At 38.8% G+C, this 24462-nt stretch overlaps 1 protein-coding gene and 1 long non-coding RNA gene across 8 annotated transcripts in view; one reads left to right on the top strand and one right to left on the bottom strand.

The window, feature by feature from the left end:
* Window positions 1–24462, top strand: part of Snap25 (synaptosome associated protein 25) — an 85112-nt gene that overhangs the window by 35569 nt on the left and 25081 nt on the right. For 2 of the 4 annotated variants that reach the window (XM_004840817.4, XM_004840818.4), the window contains exons 2-3: window positions 20622–20756; window positions 22493–22534. In XM_004840817.4, the coding sequence (XP_004840874.1) occupies window positions 20685–20756; window positions 22493–22534 (114 nt within the window). In that variant the 5' untranslated portion in view covers window positions 20622–20684. Of the gene's footprint in view, window positions 1–433; window positions 592–8101; window positions 8179–20621; window positions 20757–22492; window positions 22535–24462 lie in introns of those variants that run through there. The other 2 variants (XM_087189080.1, XM_087189081.1) reach the window with 2 other exon arrangements.
* The window catches only part of LOC110348333 (uncharacterized), a 35884-nt gene continuing 12406 nt past the window's right edge, over window positions 985–24462 (bottom strand). For 3 of the 4 annotated variants that reach the window (XR_015442078.1, XR_015442076.1, XR_015442079.1), the window contains 2 exons: window positions 6383–19030; window positions 985–5448 (listed from right to left, as the gene is read on the bottom strand). This is a non-coding gene — a long non-coding RNA (uncharacterized LOC110348333). The remainder of the gene's footprint in view (window positions 5449–6382; window positions 19031–24462) is intronic. The other variant, XR_015442077.1, reaches the window with a different exon arrangement.

The following is a 24462-nucleotide window of genomic DNA, read 5'->3' as shown; positions in this document are numbered from 1 at the left end:
CCCACAGAGCCCACAGATGGCTTGCCACCTGCTTTAGAGAAGATGCCTCCTGCCTATATCTGGGGTACTGCTCAGCCGGAGCTGTAAGATTGATCCCCTGGAGTGCCTATTGCTGGCACTGTGGGTCCCCCATGAAGTCTCTTTAGATCCCTTACCAGCCTATTGCACATCTGCATGCTTTGTTGCAAAAGACAATCAGTGACTTTACCCATATAGGGACCCAGAAATGCTTAGGCATTTTGATGCCTCAAAGTGTCTTTGGCCTAATGTGGGGATACAAAAGCTTGGCTTCCCAGCCTACAAGTGGGACATACTTGGAGGTACATTTAAGATTGCAGAGCTCCCAAGAGAACCACGCTGATGCTGGGAATCCCCTGGCTTGGCTTCTTCCCTTTTCTATACCTACTTCCTTCTTCCCTTCCGGTCCACCCAGGGAGCACTCCTCAGTAAACCCCATGCACCCCGACTCTTGGCTCAAGACTGGGTCCTGGGAGAAACCAGACTAGTACCACCTGCCTTTCCTTCACTCCCACATTTGGGAGAAAAGTCCCGATCTGAAGATACTTTGTGGGATCCTGGAAGAGGAGAAGGGTAAGCACCTCTTGATTTCCAAAAATCACAGTATCTGGACACACATGTTGTCTTATGTCTTCTGCCTATTCAAGGTTGTGGGAAGGAAACTCACTGCCAGTAGAACTTTTAATCCCCAGTGGTTTGGATAATACCTGGCAACAGGAGAAGTACAATGAAGGTTTCTCAGACTCAACAAAGCTAATAAAAAGCAATGTTAAGAAAATATAACTTATTTTCCAAAATTAGTAGCCGACTCTGTCTTTCCTGTCTTTTAATGCAGGAATCATACAGGTTAGAAAGAAGATTTGTGTCCTGCTTTTGAGGCAAGCGGCAGAACCACTGAGCTAAATCCCCAGCCCTTTTTTTTGTTTTCTTGAACAAGATTAGAATTACTAGTCTCCTTTTCTTTTGTTTGACCTGACTTTGATAACTCTGGGCTTCATTTGCTGAATTTTTTTCTTTTTCACATTTCAAGTTTGTTTTAAGAGTAAGTTGTATACAGGGGTTGCATGCTTTATAGAGAAGGAAAAAACTGTACTAGAACCAACTTACCATCTTCCTCTTCCTTCTCTTTGTTTTCCTCCTCTTCTTTCTTTTTCTTCCTTTTTTCAGCCATGATCACTCCCTTTTTTGCTGCATCAGTCTTTCCTTTAGCTCAGCAGGCCGCAATATCCTTTTTGTATTTTTCCTTGAGCTTGGCAGCCTTCTGTTCATTAAACTGCTTATGCTCTGCAGAAGTGTCCTTCACATCTCGCCCAGTTTCTTGGCAACCTCACCAATGGATAAGCCGGGATTTCTCCTTTGTCCTAACAGACATTGTTCATTTTTGCCATGTCTTAAAATTTCCCTTTCTCCTTAGCTCTCATAACCTTCTACCTCTCTGAGTACTTCATAGAAAACTCTGAAAAGGTGATGAAAGCATCTGGGCTCTTCTTCTTGTGCTCCTACCGGCAAGTTTGCACAAACAATGTGCATGATGACATTTCCTCCTGGCTTCTTAGGATCTCCTTGACCCAGGTTTACTTGTTTTTACACAGTGAGGCAGTCACCAGTGCCTGTCTGGCTCTCACTTGCCCTGGTGCTGTCTCTCAGGAGATCAATGCATTCCATTTATTGGCTTTTAAATAGCACTGTCTACTAAGCAGAGAACAATGAGACTATCATGATTTTTAAAATAAATAAATATAAAACAAAAATATATAAAAATAGATCTGACTGAATTCAGAATTGGTAATAAAACTGAGACATTATATGGGACACTTCTTCATAGATAATATAAGGATATAAACACTATTACAGAGAAGGAATATTTAAAAATGACCAGATGGATTTAGGTAGAACTGTTATTGGCAAAGCTGCAAGCTGCTTGCAGATAGATTAAAGGCATCTTAGAGAGGATGAACAATGGGCTGTTTTTCAACACCTCAGTGTTCTATAAATGAGTCAGAGTTAAAGTCAGAATGTGGTAACACTAAGAAATAATAGAGGTCAAAATGTAGATAGAATACACTCTAAATTGCTAGTAGTTTAAATCATCTTCATATGTGTTGTTGAAGCCGTTAATTCATGCAAAGTACAGATAGTTAACTTTCATGCTTTATTTTAAACCTTTGAGAGTCATAAACTAATAAAGTATTATTGAATAAGTGATGTTGAAAAGCAACTGAAAAAATATCAAATCAGAGTTTTAATTCTTACCACGTGCACCAATAATTTATCAGGATTAAATTAAATTTAAAATGACCACTAAGAAAACTAAAAAATGTATTTTAACTCTTTTTGAAATATGGAAATATTTTTAAAATAAAATATTAGGAAATCATATTTTAGAAAGCATACACTGATAAGGTAGAAAGCAGTTTTGGTAATATGCCTCAGAAGTCTAAAATACTCGTTGTCCTTGGCCTGTAAATCCACCCTCAGGAATATTTTAGAAGGAAATAATGCAAGATGTAGATAAAGTAATGGCAAAAAGAAAAAGAAAGAGAGAGCAAAGGAGAGACATGGTGGTACACGCCTGTAATTCCAGCATTCTAGGATGCTGAAGGAGGATCACAAGTTCCAGGCCAGTTTGGGCAATTTAGCAACTTAGCAAGACCTTGTCTCAAAATTTTAAAAATGATCATAATATGTGCATTGAAAAATGTGGAAGTAAGAGGGAGGCAAGGGAAGGGACATGAAGTGAGATAAAAAAAATTAAAGTATGCTGTGCACATATACAAGTCTGCCAAAATAAAGCCCACTAATCTCTAGAATTAATATGCACCAGTAAGACAGAAGATGTGGAAAAGGGGGGTGAGGGTGGGGATGTAGCTCAGGGCAAAGGCCCTGGGTTTAATTTCTAGTGCCTCAAAACAAAAAAGAGAGATAGATAGTCGGTCTGAGAGACAAAAAGCACTGCACATTCAGTAATGGAGGATTCTCCAAGTAAATCATAAATTTATATGATGGGACACAATGCAATCTTTAAAAATGGCATTTGAGCAATGTTTAATGATTAATGAAAATTTTCATAAGATTAATAATTAAAGAAAAAAACAGGATACTATGTATCAGTTGGATCCTAATTTTAAAATCAATTTATGTAGAAGTGCACATATACGGATGTCAATTCTCAGTAGTTCAGTGGTTTTCAATCTTGGCTGCACCTTAAAATCACATGGACAGTTTTAAAATATGTTACTTCTTGGGATCCAGTCTCAGAGGTTCTGAATGAATTGGTGTGGCCAGTTGAATTGGTCCAATTTTCCTAGGCACTGGAAAATTTTTTTAACTCTCAGATTTTCAATTTGCCCCCTTCAGGCTTGAGAACTGTAGACATAAGATTAAAAAAAAAAAAAAAAAAAAAAAAACTCTTCTTCACTAAGCATGTCAGGACAAAGTATGATGATCCATTTTCCTTCCAGAGCAAGAGAAGTTCACCTGGGCTGCTACACAATTTCACAGCATTGTGCTCTAGGAAAAACTCACTTATTTGTGGTAAGAAAAGTCACCCAGAAAAAAAATTTTTTAAATAAATAAATAAATTTTTTTAAAAAAGAAAAGTTACCAGGAACTTGGTAATAAAGTGGAATGACAGATGCACATCTTTTCGCTTGACATCCTGGAACATTGTCTAAGGGACTCATTTAAGGTGTGAAAAACTAAAAGTGTAAATAAGGATCAAAATGTATAATTAATAATGTGAAATAGAAAGAAAAGCTCTAAAGGCGTAGGAGAAGTGGGAGGGGTAGGGGAAAGGAAAGAAGGGAAAGAAATAATATGAGAAAAAGAAAGAAATGGAAACAAAGTCTTGGTAAATAGGGAAGGGTGGAAGGGGTGAAGGGAGGGCAGGGAATGGGGAAAAAATAAGAGCCAAGATGCATCATGTAAAGGTATAGGATCCCAATGATGAATGTAACCGTATTGTATACCTAAAATGTACCAATAAGCTTAATAAAAACAAAAAAAAGAATTATCTACTGGGCTGGGGATTTAGCTCAATGCTGCACCTGCCATGCCTGCCTCGCAAGGACAAGGTCCTGAGTTCGATCCCTGGTACAAAAAAAAAAAAAGAAAGAAAAAAGAATTACCTACCTATTTTTTGACTTACTATTAACTTTTGATCAGATTCTACTCTGTGAAGTTATGTGTGTTATCTTAGAAATTTTTGTGTGATAAAATCTATATGCTTCGATTTGGTAAAAAAAAAAAAGTTAACTACAAAGGTTATAATCTGATTTCCTTATATGACATTAACCAGATTTTTTTAATCTGTTAGGAATTATGGTCTAAATACATACATACATACATATAGTAAAATATATTTATATGTACAGTATAATATATATGTTCTTTGAACTAGTTTACTATCTTATTGGTTCCCCTACTAGTGAGTTAACTAAATCTTTGATACATATTCATTCTATATTTTTATGAGTGCCAAGTATTTAACTTTTGAAATTGTGGCCTTGAAACTATCAAAATCTATACAAAGTTCAGTGATCCCAGTGAACACAAAAAAACTCATCCTATCTGGTGAAAACGTCTTACCATTTGGCCACAGAAAGCTTTCTCCCATTGAAGGAAATGCTCTCTGTATGGTTTATAAAAATGTCCAGGCCCTTTACCCACAAGGCCTAATGCAAAGTGCTTTTTAAACCCACTCCACATTAATGATAGCGAATGACAAATTGAGTAGCTGGAGATGTCAAATTTACACACTGCAGTCACACCAGTTACTTAGCTTAAGCAAAAGGAGATTTGGGTAAATCTAATTTTATAAATCAGTCTTCTGTCCCCATTGACTTACACAATCACTTCAGAGACACTTTATCATCATTTGGAGCTCTTCTGCTATCAACTGGGACTCCTGACACTTTGGCGGGGACTTTTTTTTATGTTTCCAGTCTCTCTGTGTCAAGTACTTAATGATCTGAAAAATGCTAGAATGTAAGCTAGGAGCTTTGCTTTTTAAAGTAACTCTGCAGTGAATTCATTCCTAGAGAAAATAATTTTCCAGTGAGTCTCTCAGCTTGGCTTTTTGGTAGGCTGGCAAGTAGTGAGTTTGTGTGGAGCAAGATCGTGTTTGTGCGCAGGTCCTGGTTTCATTGAGGATGAAGGCAAAGGAAAAAATCTCCCTCAAAGGTGAAATTATAAAGTCCAGAGTGAAGGCCCATGTTGTTTGATATGAGATTACCAGATTAACCTGAGAAATAATAACTAGGCTGGCAGTCTTTTCTCCTTATCTTCCATGAAAGCAGAATTTGCAAGTAAAGTTAAATCTGGCAGCACCCTCCTGGCAGTTTGCCAGCTTGGGAAATGTCTTCCTTGTTTTCAACCACAGAGAATCCTTAAATATGGAGGAGCAGATGGTGTTTCTTCTGGTATGGTAACCTTTTTCAAAAAGAATGAGAAAGTAAAAAAAATTAGGTCCATCAAACTTCTAATCTCTATGACAGATTAGAAAATACTTGTGGAAGAAATGGATACTAAGGAACCATATTTAAGCATTTTCCACCAGCAAATGAGCAAATCCCAATTTCCACTGTTATAAAAAACTTGCTCTTTGGAGGGGACCTGAGTTTGTGACATCATTGTGTATCCACCTTGGCTTCTTTCATAGAGCCAGAGATCCAGGTTTGGAATGGAAGTTACATATCCTCTGATCATCCCATGAGTAAATTTTGTCCCCCCAACTCCACCACCTGTTCATCCAAACTTTCCTTGAATGTTTCCAGGAATAGGGGGCTCACTTTTCTCAAGTCCTCCAACCTGGAATTTAGGCAGAGCTCTTAGAAAACTCTTTATCAGGCCAAACTCTGTTTTTCTCTAATTGCCTCCCAATACTGATGGTTTCATTCCTTGGAGTCTATTCTCTTTGATCTGTTTGGTATTTCTCAATATTTATTTTAGTAGATGTAGTTAAAGTAGGTGAAGTTTATAGGTCTCCTGCCTCATGACTTTGGAGCTAGGTATTACAAGAAAATAAGTCTCAGGATGGAGTCTTCCCTTCATTCCAATATTAGAAAACAGACACAATCTTAGTTGAAAATCTGTTTTACAAATCAAGTCATGCTGTGTTACTAACAAATACCTGAGATAATCAGCTCTAAAAGTTTGTTTTGGCTCACAATTTTAGAGATTTCAGTTCATGATCAATTGACCCCAAGGCAGCACACCCTGACAGGATCACTTGGCAGAAAGAGCAAAACCACTTATCTCATGACCAGAAAGGGAAAAAGGAATAATGAGGCTGGGCTCCTACAGTCCTTTTCAAGGCCTTGCCTTCAATGACCTAAAGACCTCCCCATCTCTTAGTTTCCATTACCTCTCAGTAGGGTCCATCTGGGGACCAGTGCTGTAACACATGTGTCTTTAGAGGATATTCCTGATCCAAGCTTTTGGCGCTTTGGGGCATTCCAATAAGCACCTTGCATAAAAAGCTTACAAGGAAGGTACAACAGAATTCCAGTGGCAGGATTCAGGTGATCTTGTAGTCAGATCAGATAAGTGGAATGATGTTCAAAGTATGATTTCTGAACCTACAGCAGCAACATTACCTGAGAATCATAGAAATGCAAATTATTAGTGCTACTCCAGAATCACTTCCTGTCTCAGCAATCTCAGTCTTAAATTCTACAGGTGAAAACCATGAATCAAGAGGATCCCCTAACCATAACAGAATAAAGGAGTACATTTAAGCCTCAAGTTAATAGAGGATATTATATTCATTATACTAGCACATGCACACACACACACACACACACACACACTGTTTATATTATGTAGGGCATTAGTGTAAACTATAAGTATTTTTAGCTAATTCACATATTTTGAGTACTCCACCCAAATAAAGAAAAAAAAAAGCCATTCTAACATCCATTATGTTAATTAGCAAACCTTTGGGTAGGTCGTAAAGAGAGTTATAGTAGCTGTTTCAGGAGTGTGGGCTTCTGAAAAGAATCTTTAAAATGCTAGTTGCCCATCCTGGAATTAAGTATTCCTGATTAGGTTACCTTCAGTGTTTACCAAACACCTCTAGGGTACAGATTATAACTAACACATACATGTGTCAAATACCTTTAAGTTAAATTACAAATAATTTAATGGTCCACATAGAACAAGTCTAATACCTATTCCTTGTGATAATTACTAAGTCATGCTCTGCCTCCTCTTCTCCCTCACACCATCAATCGTTATTATAATGTGATTTCAAACCTAAGACCACCTTGTTATCCCCCCAGCTTTAAATTATCACAAATTAATAAGTATAACATTTGATGGAAATCACTTATTCTGTAGGCTCCCTGATCCCAGGATGAAGTTACACACACACACACACACACACACACACACACACACAAACACACACACACAGAGCTCCACTTCTATGCTCCAGGGCATAATGCTCTAGATTTTGCTCAAACTCAGATATCCTCTTTGTCAAGCCCCCTTGTATGTCTCTGTATTCTCTATAAGGAGAGGACACATGGAAATGTAGGCAAGAATGTGAGGGGCATGACTGTATTCCACATGTGTAGCCATAAATTCCCAAATATAACACATGCACCTTTGATGCTTTGCCAAATGAGTCTCGTAGGATGGTAGGTGAATTTGTTTTTTAAATACTTTTGTTTTTTGTCTGTTTTAATCTATATTAAGAAAACATAAGGAGTATTTAAATCTTCTGGCTTTATAAATATTATTGCTTAGAATGAGACTGTCTTAGTTACTTTTCTCTCATTACTGAGACAACAAACTTGAGACCCAAAGTTAAAGGGAGGAAAGGTTTATTTAGCTCACAGTTTGTAGAGGTTTCAGTCCATAATCAGCTGGCTCCAAGGCAAAGTGGATGGCAAACAGGAATCACAGAGGAGAGACAACATGGTAAGCACAAGGTAGCAAAGGCAACAAGGGGCCTTAGCAGCTTTTTGCTGCACTTTTATACTCTCTCTAGACTACCGGAATTAGGGAGGTGCAAAGCAGTCAGTGAACTGATTTAGTAATCACACACCCTTAATCCCAGCATTGTACCTCTCTAGATCCGGCCACCTTTGAAAAAGACTGCATGAGGCTTTGGGGGCACATCTGAAAACAAGCCATAACAGAGACTAAAGTTGAAAAGTGAGTCCATTAAAAACAATTTTGATAACATTGATAACATTGTGTACATTTATGTCTAAATTTTGAAGAAGATACGAGTTTTGGTATGGAGGCCTGGCCATCAATGTCTTGAAGTACTTTTCTAGGAAAACAGAGGCATGTTGATTAGCATCATTCATCTGCCACTCTGTTTATTGTAAACAAAAGTAAGTAAAAAAGAAAAACAGAAAAACAGAAAACTCTAAATCTCAATTAGTTAAGCAACACAAACACCAGTGAATTTCATAAATCCCATGTAGCTCTTATGTTGTCTTTTAATTCAGGAGAGAAAGCACCCTACATTAATATCAGTCCTCAGCAGAAAAGATCTCAAGCAGAAGAAATTAGTTTTGTTTTGCTAGTTGGAGGGATGACATATAAAAATAGTGACTGCCTCAAAATAACAGTAAGAAAAAGCAAAGGCCATATTAGACTTTACGGTATTATTTTTGCATGTTCTGAAAGCATCCTCAATGGGCACAGACATGTCTCTTCCTTCCCAGTTTTCTAATGTTTATTCTTTTAAGATGAGGCCCAGACTGAGCATTAAAGATTTGGGTTCAAATGTCTCTGTAGCCTTCTAATTATTCCACCTCTCTGTGCCTCCATTCTTCCTATGAGGAGTGATGCTCTGATTAGCCTTAAGTTCTAGCCATTCTAAGATATTTTGGATGTGGGGCCTTCAAATCCAAGTAAGTCCAGCCAAGATTTACTGTATTTTTCGATATGCCTGGCCACACAAGAAATTTTTGTTCTGTTTTCCCTTCTTTTTCTTATGCAATGATTTGTTGTTTCCTTCAAGTACCTGGCACCTCATCACTTATCCGTGATAACATATAGCTCACAAACAAATGGAAGTTTTCTTAGAATGAATTTCTTAAAAGCAGGTCTTTCAGACAAAGATTAAGGGGCAAGTGATTTATTAAGGAAGTGCACTCGGGAGAACCCAGAAGGAGAGTGAGAGAAGGACAAAGAAGATGGGTGGAAGTCACAAAGGAGCCATTGCACAGAGGGTTGCAGCCTCGGTATGGAGGGGATCTTCAGAGTATACTTTATCCCTTGGGTTCTGTCTCACCCTGAGGCAAAAGAGAGCCTTTGCACTCCCATGACAGTCAGATACTAGCTATGGCCTTTCGCTGGAGGGAACATAATCATCAGCATTAGAGTGGTCTTTACAAAGAGGGGGGATGGCCACACAGAACAGTAAGGGCAGAGCACAGCCCCACCGACAACTTCTGAAGGCAAATCTACTAGTGAGCCTGGAGATACAGAGCTTCCTCCAACTTGATTTAGTCAGACACCCACAGAAGTCATTTGGTTTTCATAAGAAATTTGGATTATGTCTGTCCACACTCCTGGGAGTGGAATCATTTTAGTTACTGTTTTTATTGCCGCTGAAATTTAGTCCAACAGGATGTCACCCATCTCCTGAAAACTAAGCCATGCACTTCAGAACGCAAATGTTCTCATTGGTTCGCTCCTAAGAAAGGTGGAAGAGAGAGCTGACACACAAGGCTTCTGGCTTGAGCTCCAAGAACCATCCCATACAAGTGGTCATTGCACTCCAGCTGTGTGCTGCCTGCAGCTCCACTAAATGATAGCACTCAACAAATACTGTTAAATGGATGAACCACTTGGGGTCTGCGTTGACTGCAATCAGGATAAATGAGACAAGGTTCTGTTTCATCCCGCTCTTGCTCCTGGTCAGTGAGTCCACCATGATTCAGCTCCCAAGTAAACAATCGGGAACTGTTGCATAATACAAACCACAGTGTTAAATACCCATTTAGGCACATTTGCAAAACAGACAAAAGAAACATTGGCATTTTTGAAAAAGAGAGATTTAGGCATAATCAGTGTTGGTTGTGGCTGGCTGCCCTCTTGTAATTAAGAAATACCAATGCTGGCTGTATTTAAATGCCAGGCCACCCTAGACCCATCACCCTAAAGAATAAAACCCAAGCCAAAGCAAACTGTCAGCTCTGCTGTCATTAATCCCGGAAGAGGCCAGCAAAGGGAAGGATTCATTAGAGAAGTCAGACTTCCTTTCTCAGAAGAAACCAGATCAGGACTTTATGTATTAGATCCAGACATACAGACAGGGTATTACTTGGGAGTAGTGTGGTGTGGGATAGTGTGAAAATAAATAAGTCAACCTTGAAAGAAGTTGGGCTTCTGATAATGCTCAGTCCCTGCCCTCACAAATTCTAGGGGGCAGGGTGATATTTTTGTAAGCTGGTTGAAGTATCTGTCACTTGAGATGGTCTTCAGCCAAATTCTGTATGAAATGTACTTATGGTGTAACTCAGGTGGGGAGAACATGGCTTCTTTTTAGAGGATACTCTTGTGTTTCTTGATGTTTGTATACTAGGGTTACCAAAAGTCCCACTGGATACTTGCAAAGACCTTCAACTCTAAGTGATGCAACACACAGACCCCCTCCCATTCTGGGAGTGGGACAGAAGAAGAACCAGTGGTTATTATCAAGAATGCAAATTCTAGCCCCACATCCACAGATCTCTTTCCATGAGTGCTATAACTTGAAATCTGCATTTTTAAGAAGGAATTTAAAAAGATTTTAAAGAAAGGAGACCACAGACCATGCTATTAAAAGACCTGTTGTGAGCAGTTGTGACTTATTCCTTAACCAGATTATGGGCCTAAAATGGATGCAGTATGGTAAATTAATTCACTCATGAGCCATGGATTTATCATATTTTAAATATCATCTTTTGTCTTAACCAAGAAATTGATTACAACCAGGAGTGCCTACTACAAAAGAGAAGGAGGTCAAATTTCTTGCACAAGAATGTTCAAAATAGAATAATAAGAAGCCAAATTTAATCCACACATATAAAGACTTAAAATTGTGAAAACCACAGGTTTTTATAATGGCCATTTTTTTAATGAGAAATGTATAAACAGGATGTTGCTACATGTTATTGGTCAAAAGTGCTCTTTACTCATTAAGACATGAACTTTAATTATCATTTTTCAAGAAATAAGAAGAATTTATCAGAACCATCCAACATTCAAAATCCAGAGTTTTTCCCTCTACATTAAGCTTCTGTTTTAACTTTCCTAGAATGTGATCTGGGGAAGATAGAATGTATGGTTTGCTTGGTTTTTTTCTGATGATCATTATAGTTTTCCGAATGAATGACTTTATCACCGTGTAAATTAGCCAGTTTGTGCACCCTAAGAGGGAATGGCACTGTTGACAGACACTTGAAATCCATGGCCCCATGAAGCTTTCACTTAACTTGGGAACCAAATGATCCTTGAAGTCTGTAGGACATGTAACCTGGAGAAATTAAAATAATAATGCCATTATTTGCTCATTACATATTGTGTACATGTATTGAATTATGACACTATACCCCATAAAAGTAGGCAATTGTCATGCATTAATTAAAAATAAACTAAAATTAAATTAAACTGAATTAAGATGCATGGGCGTGAGGGTGAAAGCACCAGTACAGAGTCTCCCCAAGGCAGGAAGTTCAGCCTCCTCTGCTTCCCAGCTCTGTGATTTTAGTTATTATTAAGTGACTTTACATCTCATCTTTCTCATGCTTGCTGCAGTACTTCTCAAGGTTCTTTGATTCAGCAGATCTGGGAGCTGCAGCTCGAGCAAGCTCCCAGGTGAGGCTGTGTAGGGAACGGGGAAAGGGGATATTACCAGAACCCCTGCAGTGGGTCCTGGTCTCCTATGAGCCATGAGAGCACAGACGAATTAAAGAATTAAAACAGGAAACAAGACTTATAGAAGAAGCTGGGTTCTGGGCCTGACCAGTGTTGCTCTGGGCAGCAAAGAAGGCACCCCAAGCTTGCCACTATTTATTAGGTTCATAGGGAATAACAGATGACTCAGAGGGTGGTGGTAATCCTAGGACCATGATGATCTAATGCCAATGAGGATCTTATGTTGATTAGGACTGTAAGATGAACAAAGACATTCTTACAACGGTAGGTGGGATGAGGTAAACTGATAAGGAATTTGTCCCTCCCTAGGTGAAACCTTTCTCTTACTCCCCAGTTCTCAAAGAACCGGAATGTATTCAGCTGATGTAATCTTGCCCTTGAGTGTCACAGCATCACAGGACCATTGAGATCTCAGCTGTGACTAGAGGCAAAAATGGAGTTTTGTTTCAGCATGTCATAGCCTGCCTGTACTCAAGAAGACTAGGCCTAATCATAATTTAATTGTGAAATGATTTTGCCTCAAAATTATATAAAATGGCTCCTGACAAGGCTGATTTGGATCTGAAGATCACATCTGGAATAGCAAAAGATTGGGATTCCTGTATAAACTCCCAGGTTTTATATAGTTCTTAGTTTGATGCCTATCTGATAACAAGTTCTTGATAAGTAACTATTATTATGAGTAATATTTTGACAAGTATGATTTATATGGCATAGAATGTTGGAATAAATGCAGATGATCTTGCTTAATTGAGAAAGGTGGCTCCAGACATGGAGCAGATTCTTATAAATTGAGGAAGCACAGGAAGCCCCTCTTCAGCAACCTCACTGGCCTGCTCCGGATTCCCTGAGGAACCCTTGGAATTTGTCTCAGTAGCAATCACTGTGCTCAGCTTCCCTTAGAATGTGTGTTTTGGGCTTAGAGTGGCATTAACTGCAAAGAAAAATTTTATCCAGTGGAAATAATAGCATGAGGTCCATCCTTGACCATACTCACAGACCGATAGAATCCATGAAAGAGATCACTAGCTCCTACCCCCAAAGAAACCCAAAGACTGGCCTCTAGGAGAGGATAAGGACACATCCCCAGAGGGAATAGGGGCTGTTAGAGCTGTCATGAGCCAAAGAAGTGCTACATGCAACCTAGATGTCAATACCTGCTTGGTGTTGTTGGTTTGGGGTGGTTTTGCTTCATTTTGATTTGTATTGTTTTATTTTGTTTTTGAGACAAGATCTAGCTATACAGCCCAGGCTGGCCTCAAACTTGCAGCAATCTTCTTTCCTCTGCTCCCCAGTATTGGGATTATGGATGTGTGCCACCATCTCTGGGTTAATGCTGTTGTTGTTGTTTCAGTTCGTTTCATGAAGATGTAAGGGGAAAGGTTAGGCCAATGCATATTCTAGACCCCTGAATGTGATCAAAACTGTACAACATAAAGTGAAATGGGGTGTATACCACTAGCAATATTAATTTTAATATTAATAAAAGCTAGAATCCATTATGGAAAGGTAGCAATTGTGAACCTATAAACATATGACAGCATAGCTAAAAACATAAAAAAGCAAAAATGGGCTGAAATAGAAGAAATTATTAAAGCTACAGTAACTGTAGGAGATCTGAATATATTCCTTTCAGAAATCCATAGAGTTGAGTAAGTATTGTAGGAGGTTGAATAATATAAACCTTCTTTTTCTCCTTAACTTGTTGTAGGTAAGTAGCTAGATAGAGTTAAAAGAAAAACAGAACAGATATTCTTTTCCTATACAAACTATACACTCTCAGAAATTGGCCATGTGTGAGGGCACAAAGGAAATCTCAACACATTCCAAAAAGCAAAAAATTGTATGGGTCCCCTTGACTCATTAGTGAAAATAAAATTAGAAATTATAAAAATGTAAAACCTCTAGGAAACATCCACAGTAATACCTAGAGGACAGTTTATAGCAATAAGTATACTATACCGAAAACAAGAAAAATGTAGAATAAACATATCATTTGTCAATTCAAAAAATATACAAAGATCAACACAGTAAAGTATCTTGGGGGGAAAAGCAATAACATAAAAACAAAGATAAAGAAGGGAAAGAGGAGGAGATTAAAAACAAAGAGATAATAAATAATATCAAAATCTAGGTATGTAGACATACAGGTACCTGTCGAACCACCTTGTATTATTTTCCAATATATGAATGAAACTAAAAGTAAAATACCCTCCAGTTTTTAATTAAAAGATGAAATATCCCATGCAACTTGCGTTGAGAATAAATATGCTTTGAAAATACTTTTCTTTAAAAATGACCCATCTCCTGATCTGAAATTTAGCTGAGTGTTAATAGTTACTTGTAAGACTTGGTTTCTTAATCTACACAGTAGAGATATTAATAGTCTGTGCATCATGTGTCATTGTGTTTTGAGTAAGATTGTGTGTTATATGGATGAAAAGCACATAAAACAATGTCCAGCAAAAAGTGAGCCTCGAAAGATGTAAATTACCATGATTTTTATTAATATATCAGAAGTTGTCTGCCTTGGTTTATAAAGTCCCTTTGTCCTTCTTTGGGCTTTTGTATTCATAAGTTTTTGTTGACTTTGAAAGTGCACCTCTGCATGGGCAAACATCAAAATGCATTATCAGTTCTCTGTGATACTCAAGCAAAAGGTGTTGATTTATATGGATTTGTTGATTTTTATTAATTAAAAGAGGAAACATGGAAAGAAACTGATTATTAGCTCAGGGTGTGCTCTCCTTACATCTTCCTAAGACATTCTTCTCCTACAGTGGTTGAACTAATAGCCAAGTCTTTGTTTATCTTGTAAATCAAAATCATTCCACCACTTCACCCACTTCTTCCTCCTAGGACCAGCCTCATATTTGAGGCTGGACTTTGCAGTAAGAAAGTAGTTCTACCCTAATCCACCTAAGTACTTAATAGGATAAAAAGGGGGTTTGCTTCAGCGTCCATTTGTTCCCTGTGTCAGTCAGCTTTCCATCATTGTGACAAGGAACCTGAAATAATTGACTTATAAGAAGGAAAGGTTTATTTGGGCTCACAGTTTGGGAGGTTTCAGTCCATAACCAATTGGCCTCATGGCTTTGGAGCTGTGGCAAGGCAGTCGTCATGTCTGGAGCACATGGTAGAAGGAGCTGCTCACTTGATGGTGGCTGGGAAGTGAAAGAGAAACAGACAGGAAGAGGCCAAGTCCCAGTAACCCATTAAGGGCATACTCCCAGTTACCTAACTTCCATCAACTAAGTCCCAGGTTCTACCACCTTCCCAGGAGCACCAAACTGGCCTTTGGGAGACAGACATTCTAGACCCAAACTATAGCTAATAAGAGGCTAAAGAGGGCCTCAAGTAGACTTAAGTGTAGCAGTAGTGAATGAAAAGCTACACAATTACCCTAGACACCAAAAAAATGGCTGCAGCTTGCCCACTTGGTCCACGTACCTTGACAGTGACAGATACTCAGAAGTCTCTGTCTCTAACATAAACAACCCAGTACTGCTCCTACATTCCAGAACCTTTGTCTGAAACTAGCCATGGAAATAAAGAATCAGACTGTGAAGCCACCCCATGCCTCAAAGCTAAGTGTATAGATTAGATCTGATTTGCAATCCTAAAATCCTACAGGACTAGACAAAGGAAAATTTATTTTCATATTTTATACTTTTATTCCATGCTTTATTTCTTGTTTTAAAATATGTTCCAAAAAACACCAGCAGAAGCTCCATGGAAAGGAGATTTTATAGACAAACAAACAAACGTGCTACACTATGTCTGTTTAAAGGAAATGCATAGTTCTCTGATGATATTAAACACTGACAAGAAATGATTAAAGAGTTCTGGTTAGCTTCTTTTAAGCCAGGGATCCACAAATGTTTTCATATAGATCCAAGTAATAAATATTTTCAGGTTTGTGGGTGATATCATCACTACCATTGCAGCATTAAAGGAGCCATTGACAACAGTAAACCAGAGGTCAAGCATATGCTCCGATAACACTTTAGATCCAGACCCTAAAATTTGAATATCATATGATTTTTATACATCACAAAGTTTTTCATCTAGTAATGTTTTTAAGCACTTGAAAAATGTAAAAACAGCCCTTATTTAGCTCAAGTTCAATGCAAAAACAGGCAGTAAGTGGGATTTCACTCATGAGCCCTAATCAACCCCTAAGTCCCTGGTTTATCGAGCAGACTAGTTCCCCACTTTCCCCACCCCACCTCATGACATTTATTAACATTCCAGGGAGCATGTTCTACAGGTCACAGTTCCTTGAACTGTGTTCTATGGTCCAACACTGTCAAAGTCATGTGAGGGCTTGTCAGAAACACAGAATCCCAGAATCTCTGAGTTTTGGATTCAGCAACCTGGGTTAAGTTTTGTGATGATTCTGACTCCCGTTGGAGTTGTCCTAAACTGTCTTAAATGCAACTTGTAAAGTGCTGATTTGGGAACATGAAAGGAACTACTGTCAGAATATAGGGGTTCATTCATTCATTCAACTAATCAGTTAACATGAACTGAAAACCTGCTAATGCTGGTGGTTTGAGATAATTAATAAGATATCATTCAGTCTTTAATGGACTGGGAAATTGCCTTACATCAGAGCCCTAGGGAGTTGTTTTGAGTGGCTGACTTTCCCATTCTCACTTACTAAGCAGGCTTTGCTTGCTGGGCCACATCTCCACCCCAGGCAGTGCACAGGAAGGAGGTTTAGTGTGCTAATAGGACTGAAGGGCTCCACACCACCTGGATAATAAATGCCGATCCGCTGTTCACACCCTTTCAGCTACTGACATGATGGGCTAATCACCATCATTATGCCTGTCTCTTAGAATGTTAGCATGCATGTGTTTGGGATCTGTGGGGACAACTTATCCAATACTAGTGATAAACACCCCAGCAGATGACCTTGAGTTGGGCTCAGCACCCACTCTCCAGCCTTTCTCATCAGGAGGATGGATGTTGCTTTTCAGATTTGAAATGCTGTGTCACTGAAATCTGTAAGATTCGTCAGCCCTCCTTCCAAATCACAAACATAACCTTGCATTATAGAGTGTCATGAAGGTGGTAGGAGCTCCTGGGGGCCATGAAAGAGAGGAACACTCTGGGATCTATCACAGGGTTTTCTGCCAGCATGCCACCTGTCTATCCACCAGACCTAGACAGGCTGTCATCAGCTTGGAGCCAGGGGGCCCTACAGCTGTTGCTGTCATGCTGGGAATAGCAACTCTGAGGGGAGATTGACAGGAAATGTGAGGCTGGAGTGTATATGTGTGTGTAGGGGGGAGAGAGAGAGAGAGAGAGAGAGAGAGAATATACATCCATTAAAAAATAGAGTGGAAAGTGCTATAGGTCAGAATGAACACAGATCCCTACTTTTTAATAAATTGGGGTATTAAAGGGAAAGACTTGCTTAGGCTGAAAGAAGACCTTCCCCCAAGGAACTGAGTAGCAATTCAGGAAGATGGAGAACAAGACCAGAAGGTGCTCTTGTTTGTCTCCCATGGTAATCCCATGAGAGGTGCTGCTTGGTGGCTAGAGACTCAAGACTTTGACAGTTTCCTTGGTTTCAGCTTCCATGGATGCTGGGCACCACAGCAGCATGCCCCATGCACAGCCATTAGTAAAGGAAAGCTAATGAACAGAAACTGGCTTGTTCCATTCTTAGGAAAGAGTATAGGGCTATCTGGTTTGGTTTTTTTTGTTTTTTTTTTTTTTTTTTTGATACCGGGGACTGACCTCGGGTCCTTGTGCTTGCACAGCAGGTGGCAAAACCACTGAGCTAAATCCCTGGCCCAGTATAGGACTATCTGAATGAACCGGGCATTCCAAATACCGAACCCCCATATCTTTACAGAGTTTATTAGAACTTTCTATAATTTATTCCCCTCAGCAAATCTATGAGATTGGTATATTTCGCCCTGTTGAGAAAGGCGAGAATTGGAGAAGATAGTGAACTGGCCCAAAGCCACCCAGCTTTTGAGTGCCACAACCAACAACCCAACTTGGTCTTTCAGATATCGAAGCCATTTCCACTGTACTAAACTGTGGCCCATAATCTACCCAACATTCCCAACAGTCCACCGTTTTATTTTGGAGGATAGATCTATCACTCAGGAGAGAACTGGAATTTTGTTTTTGTTCCTTTTGAAGTTCAGGAGAGACTTGGCTTAAATTCCTTCCAGTTTCTGTTTCCCAAATGATTAATTTCTAAAGGGAGAATTGTACTTAAGTAACATACAAAGCATTTACAGCATTTCTGCTTATATCATACGATAAGCATATATTCTCATAGCCAGGATAGGCATTTGAAAATTAGCGGCCTCATGGTATAATGCTCTGTTGATTTTTTTTTAACAGACTCCCCATAAAAACCAACCTAACATAAGCTTACTCTCCCTGCCTTTTTTAATGCTAGTAGTAAAATGCAGCCCTGAAACTTCTCTTCTTTCACAATGATTTTGCTTTTGACACCCTGTCCAAGAATCATGCAATAGAAAAGAGTTGTGAAATCTATTATCTCCAAAGAAGTTGCATTTTAAGATTCTTCCTAAAAATCCTAAATAGTAAGAGTTGCTTCACAAGAGTGATAAATAAGATTCTAATGCTGTGCTAAATTAAAATCCCAAAGGCATTCAGTCTTTGCAGCTGAGAAAGTTACAGCAGAGTGGATTTAGGAGAAGGGTTCACCCAGCTCCCTCCCCTAGATGCCCCTCAAGAACCAGCCTCTTTGCCTCCCAATGAGCATGTTCCTCTTATTTGGTGATTCTGATACAAATAATAACGTGGTATTGTTCCAAAGCCCTAAATCTAACTATTCTCCAAGCCTCTCTCAGAAGGACAAACATAAATATGTTTTTCGGTTAGGAAATCATGTTCATAGATAATGCTTCTATTCAAGCTTCATCAAGACTTTATTGTTAAGTGTAACACCAGCTGCTATAACAAAACCAAATAAAATGCTCACATGTTTGGTAGCTTAGCTCAATAGATTGTATTGCTCCCTGACATAAGAATTTAGCTGTTTTTGGTCTGCAGTCCTTTCCTTCCTGCAGAGATTTGGAGGCCCCAATTTCCTGCTGTCTCATGGCATGATCATCCCAGGGCTCCGTTTTTGCTGGCAAAAAGAGAAAGGGAGGGAATAAAATATGAGCTTCTGAATTTCAAAGGAGAAAGGGAATAAAATACAAAATTCTGAATTGCCTAGTATAACAGGGATGCACATTATTTCCACTAAAATTCATGGACCGTCTCTAGCCACATGGCACTGCCTCCCTCCAGTGAGGGACCTGGAGATGCAGTTACTGTAGACACACATTTCCCAGAGATCATACTCTGCCAAGAAAAAGGGAGAACAAATGCCAGTGCACAACTGATTAACTCAGCTACAGAACAAGAGCCCATGCTTCCTACAGTTGTGCTATCAGACAGGTTTTCATTATATGAAATGCATATAGTATCATCTCAAATGTCACCTTAGACCTCTAACTCCCATCCTTCTGATGGCCATGTCTAGCAACGTGAGGAGGCAGGTCTGGCATGCCTCTAGGTACACCCACGGAACCAGGCAAGACCTCTAGTGCCATTGCTATCATACTGAATAATCTGACTTTCTTTTTTTACTCCTACCTTCCTGATTAGACTGAATGGAGTGACTTTTCCTCTCTTGCTCAAAATTATATCCCTAGTACCCAGATCTGTCCTGGCATAGTACAGGTACTCAATAAATATTTGACAGGAAGGAAGGATGGAAGGAAGAAAGGAGGAAAGGAGGGAAGTTTGCTCTACAGGGATCTTAGTCCTACCACCTATGATTTGTATCATGTGGGATTTCAAGAGAATAGCCAAGAAATAGGCTGGTCATGTTTAAGGCCCAGGGCCCTTTCCCCTTTGGAATGATAGTGGCTCATTCACACACCCATCCTCTTGACAACCTTTGATAACAATTAGAGACAAAAAAATATGTTGGCCTATAGCTTTCAAATGCCTCTAAATATGATGGAATACTACTCAACAACAAAAAGGAATGAGCTATTAATATATGCTATATGGATGAAATAATTATACTAAGTGATAAATACAAGGCAAAAAATAGTAGCTAAATGTGATTTCCTTTATATAAAATTCTAGGAAATGAAAATTATGGTGAGGAAATAGATGAGCAGTTTTGTGGGCATAAGGGTGGAGTGGGGTGGGGTTGGTAACAGTGGGTGGTTAGGATTACAAACAATGTACAGAAGCTTTTGGGAGTGACAGATTTGTTCATTTTCTTGATTGTTGTCATGGTTTTGTGGGTGTATACATATACTAAAACTTTTCAAAGTGTCACTTCAAATTTATGGGGATGATTGTATGTCAATTATACCTCAATAAAGCTGTTTTTAAAATAAAAATAACCGTGATATTAAAAGTATAGAAATACATCTGTCCATCCCATCATTCCAAACCCTTGGGTGGTTTGTGTTTTTAAGACCCTTCATATGTGGGCAGGAATCTATCCTCCCCATAGGAAAGTTGGCAGGCATGCATTCATAGCTCCTTTTTGATAAATGGCATAATACTGTTGACTCCTATATGAGTGTGACTTCTACTTCAGAAGTCCAATAAACCATGGGGACTGAGTTCCGGTCATTTAGATTTTCTGGTCTTTGCCTATGTCTACACACACTCATATGAACTCCCACATTTTTTAATTTGCTTTTTCCCAGGTTCCGTGGCCAAAGCCATCACTGACCCTCTGGCCAGGCGCCCAGCCACCCCCCACCACTACCATGGCTGAAGACGCGGACATGCGCAATGAGCTCGAGGAGATGCAGAGGAGGGCTGATCAGCTGGCTGATGAGGTGAGCGGTGGAGAACAGGAGGCAGGCAAAAGATGGGGAGCTAAGGGGTTTGCCTCATTCAGGTTCTGGGAAAAGTCTTTTTCTAATGTTGCAAGTAAAACAAAGTGATGACTTTGATTTCCTATACACTTAGGTGTCTACAGACTGGAATAGGTTTATTATAAAACCTGGGTACAAATTAATGTCTTGGCCCTAACTCCTGATTTCTAGAAATCCTGAGATGAAGATCCACTAAAAAAAGCAGGGGCTGGGTGACTTCCAAGCAGGGGTGTGCTGGAGCTGGTTCGATTCAAGCACTCTCTGTGCTCTTGAGTTGTTTGATCCATCCTATCTGGGTCGGGAACATCATAGGACAAGAGTGTTACTGCTGATCTTCCCAGCTTCGTGGTCAGTGACATTATACTGTAGTTAGAGATCAGACAGGGTATTTCTACTATGGAATCTGAAAACACTACAAATCAGAGCTTGATTTATTGTTTTGTTGATTACCTAGAGTTAAGAGAGTAAAGAAAATATTCATAATGCAGATTAAACTTGAAAGTCTGCTTGTCTGCAGCCATTATACTATGAATAATGCAAAACATTGAGGAAATCTTTCATTATTTGGAAACTATTGTTCTCCTCAGCAAAGCCATTACTTTCCTTATTGACAAATGAGTCAAGTTCCTAAGTGTATCTTCATTGTTTCATTTTCCTCTTAGGAACATAAATGAAACTACCCAGTCAACACTCAATGTCACAGTACTAGTTAGCTATGGACACAGAGTTCAGCAAAAGTTGTAAAAAGCTATCTGCAAGAAGCAACCACCTATATGGAATTTACAATAGAGTGTTGTATGCTTTATAATTTGTAAATGTGCTATTCATCTTTTACATCAGTGAAATAATAAACCTGACTATGTGTCTATAGATCCAAACAGCTGGTTAAGCATTTACCAGAATACCACTGCTTATAGCCATTTTAAACAAAAAAGCAACCTACTAAGTCTCTCCCAGGAAAGTTGATATCCTTCAGGTTTTTACAGATTCTTGGCCAAAACAAGTTTGCCACTTAAAAGCGCAGCTTTGAGAAATCACACTGGTTGTTGGATTCTAGTAGTGTTAAAGGACCTGAGAAAAAAGTGACAACTCTGCCTGAGGGATCAGCACTGAGCTCAGACTTTCCTACACATTTTTTCTTAACTAAGAATGAAGATAATTATTATAGCTGTCTCCTATAGGCTAGTTATTTCAAACATGCTTAATTTTCTTCACCTTAAGGCGACAGCTTAATTTGTATTGATAACAACTTCCAATTGTGTTTCTAGGAGCTTTATAAGAAACTTGATGCTATATTAATCTCAATTCATGAGAAATGATGTTTGTGTTTAAAATTCAATATTCCTAGCCCAGGGAGGCCAAATTAGTCTTCTGAGTATTTGAGATAATTTTGCATGCATCTTGAGCATGCAAAATTATCTTTTCCAGATTATTTTATCTTTAATATCAAGATCAACTTCATATGGTTTTGATTTTATGAAGATAAGCTTTCATATAATTGCTTTAGGAAATCTGATCATGTAGAAAGCCCAATAGGAATGAGATTGAAAAATGGAAAAGACATTTTGTGTTTCACTTGTAAACTTAAAAATAATATGTCATAGGGACCCTTTGTGTTTCTCAAATGAAGAAAATATTTCTACCTTTCCAAGATCTCTCATTCTTGCACTTATAACATTTATTTTTTTTCATCTTAGTCGCTGGAAAGCACCCGTCGTATGCTGCAACTGGTAGAAGAGGTAAGGAGTGACTTTATTTTAAAATAAAAAATCTCATCCTTTGTGCTGAATGCTCTTTCCCTGGCCCCTACTGCCTCCCCATGATCCTGTTGCTTCCAGTGTTAATATAGCCTGTCCCACTCCACACAGTGAAAGAGACGATGTATTTAAGTTGCCAGGTAGCCATCAAGGTAAATCCACCCTCCCTCCCAGCCCAGGCAACCTTTATAGTCTGGGATACAGAGAAACATACTAATTCCAAGCCATTGTTTCCAAGAAATCACAAAAGATTAGATAGATCCCTTTAATCAACCCAGAGCACTTTTTAATATATGAAGGAGTTATCTACATAAAAACTTCAATTATAATGATTTGATGCCTATAAATAGTATCTAATCTCAAAATTCTGTTTCAACTTCAAGAATTATTATATTTAGTGGCAAGAAACACTAAATTTTATGGAAAAAATAGGAAAGATCTTTTAAAAAATCAAGTCCAATAATATAAATATAAAGGCTGTTTGATATTTCTGACTCTGATTGCACATCCATTTGCGAAATATGATTAATGAATGCCAAACTATTTTTAAATGGGTAAAATAAGGCAGATAGCAGTAATGGAATCCAAAGGGCATTTGCAGTAAACCTCACTCATTCCAATTTGGTAGAGCAGCAGTCAACCAGGAAGAATAAATGGATTAATTGAACCTGCCTATTGGGAGAGATGAAGTGGAAAAAGAATGGGTTGGACTATATTTATCTTAACCTAATAAAACAAGCCTAATAAGTTTTATTCAGTGAGATGGTGTTTTAGCTATGCTTTGAATGCTTCTGCTTATCAACTTCTAAATTCATGTTTGATTATCGTTTTTAGAGATCTTGAATTTTCTCTAACAGAATGATTAAATGAGCTGACATACACACCTTATGCTACTGTAAATTGCTTATGCAATAACCTGAAAAGGAAAACAAAGATAAATTTCACAAAGGCCGAAAGAAAGGCAGCCACCTCTCACAGGACAGGAGCTGATGTCTTCCCTTATTTTTGCAACTCTAACTTCTCACCTAGGAATGAAATATGGCTAAATGCAAATTGTCACAGGAGAGATGGGGAGAACGTGGCAATGATAAGTTCCCTTTAAAAAAAGAAAGGAAAAATCTGTTATTTCAAAAATGCCAATTTAAGCCTGCACTATAGCACAAGCTGGCCCCACAGTAAGGCAGCTCTCAGCAGTAAGAACACAGCCTGGCATCTCTGAATGAAGAGAATTGTTTTCTTTACTCTGCCCTGGGAACAGTTTCTGCAGAAATATGTAAGGAGCAAGAAGGTAGATATTCTAAACCTAGGAGTGCTGGCAAGGTCCTTTGTCTACACTTCTCCCCCAATTTATCATAAATAAAGGAGGGGAACAACCATTAGGAACATGCCCATGTGGGCTCTGATGCTAACCTCAATGGAACCCGGAACTAAATGACACAATTATTTTATTACATACTCTTACGTTATTATCACAGTACAGTTTATGACCCTCAATCAGAGCCTTCATTGTCACTTTTCATTTTTGGTTTCACGTATACAAGGGTGTTGGACGTTTCTAAAATGACAGAATTGTCCCCAGTTTGCCTGCTGCATACTATTGAAATGCTACCTACCTGTGATGGGAGCCTCTTAGGGCGTTCAATGATACAAACAGCCCACTGCAGCACATGTGCCTCTGTTTACCACCACTGACTATGGGAAGCAGTGAGGCAAAGGCAGAACACAGAATGCACTTCCTTGAACTGACCCCTCACCCATCAGTCTTGGGGATATGAACATTTCTTTTTCATGTCTTCTTGAACTGCCAGCAGTATTGGCCAGTCTTGAAAAATTAGTGTCTGATCTAATTTATTCGAAGAAAAAAAAAATCCCCAAAGGTCTATTGATTGAAGCAGGATTCTCAAATTACG

This window comes from Heterocephalus glaber, unplaced genomic scaffold, assembly GCF_053883595.1.
Source record: "Heterocephalus glaber isolate CG9 unplaced genomic scaffold, H.glaber_assembly_v1.0 deba00001532, whole genome shotgun sequence".
NCBI classification, from domain to species: Eukaryota; Metazoa; Chordata; class Mammalia; order Rodentia; family Bathyergidae; genus Heterocephalus; species Heterocephalus glaber.
Note: the sequence above shows the minus strand (reverse complement) of the source record. Positions and strands in the feature narration are given on the sequence as shown.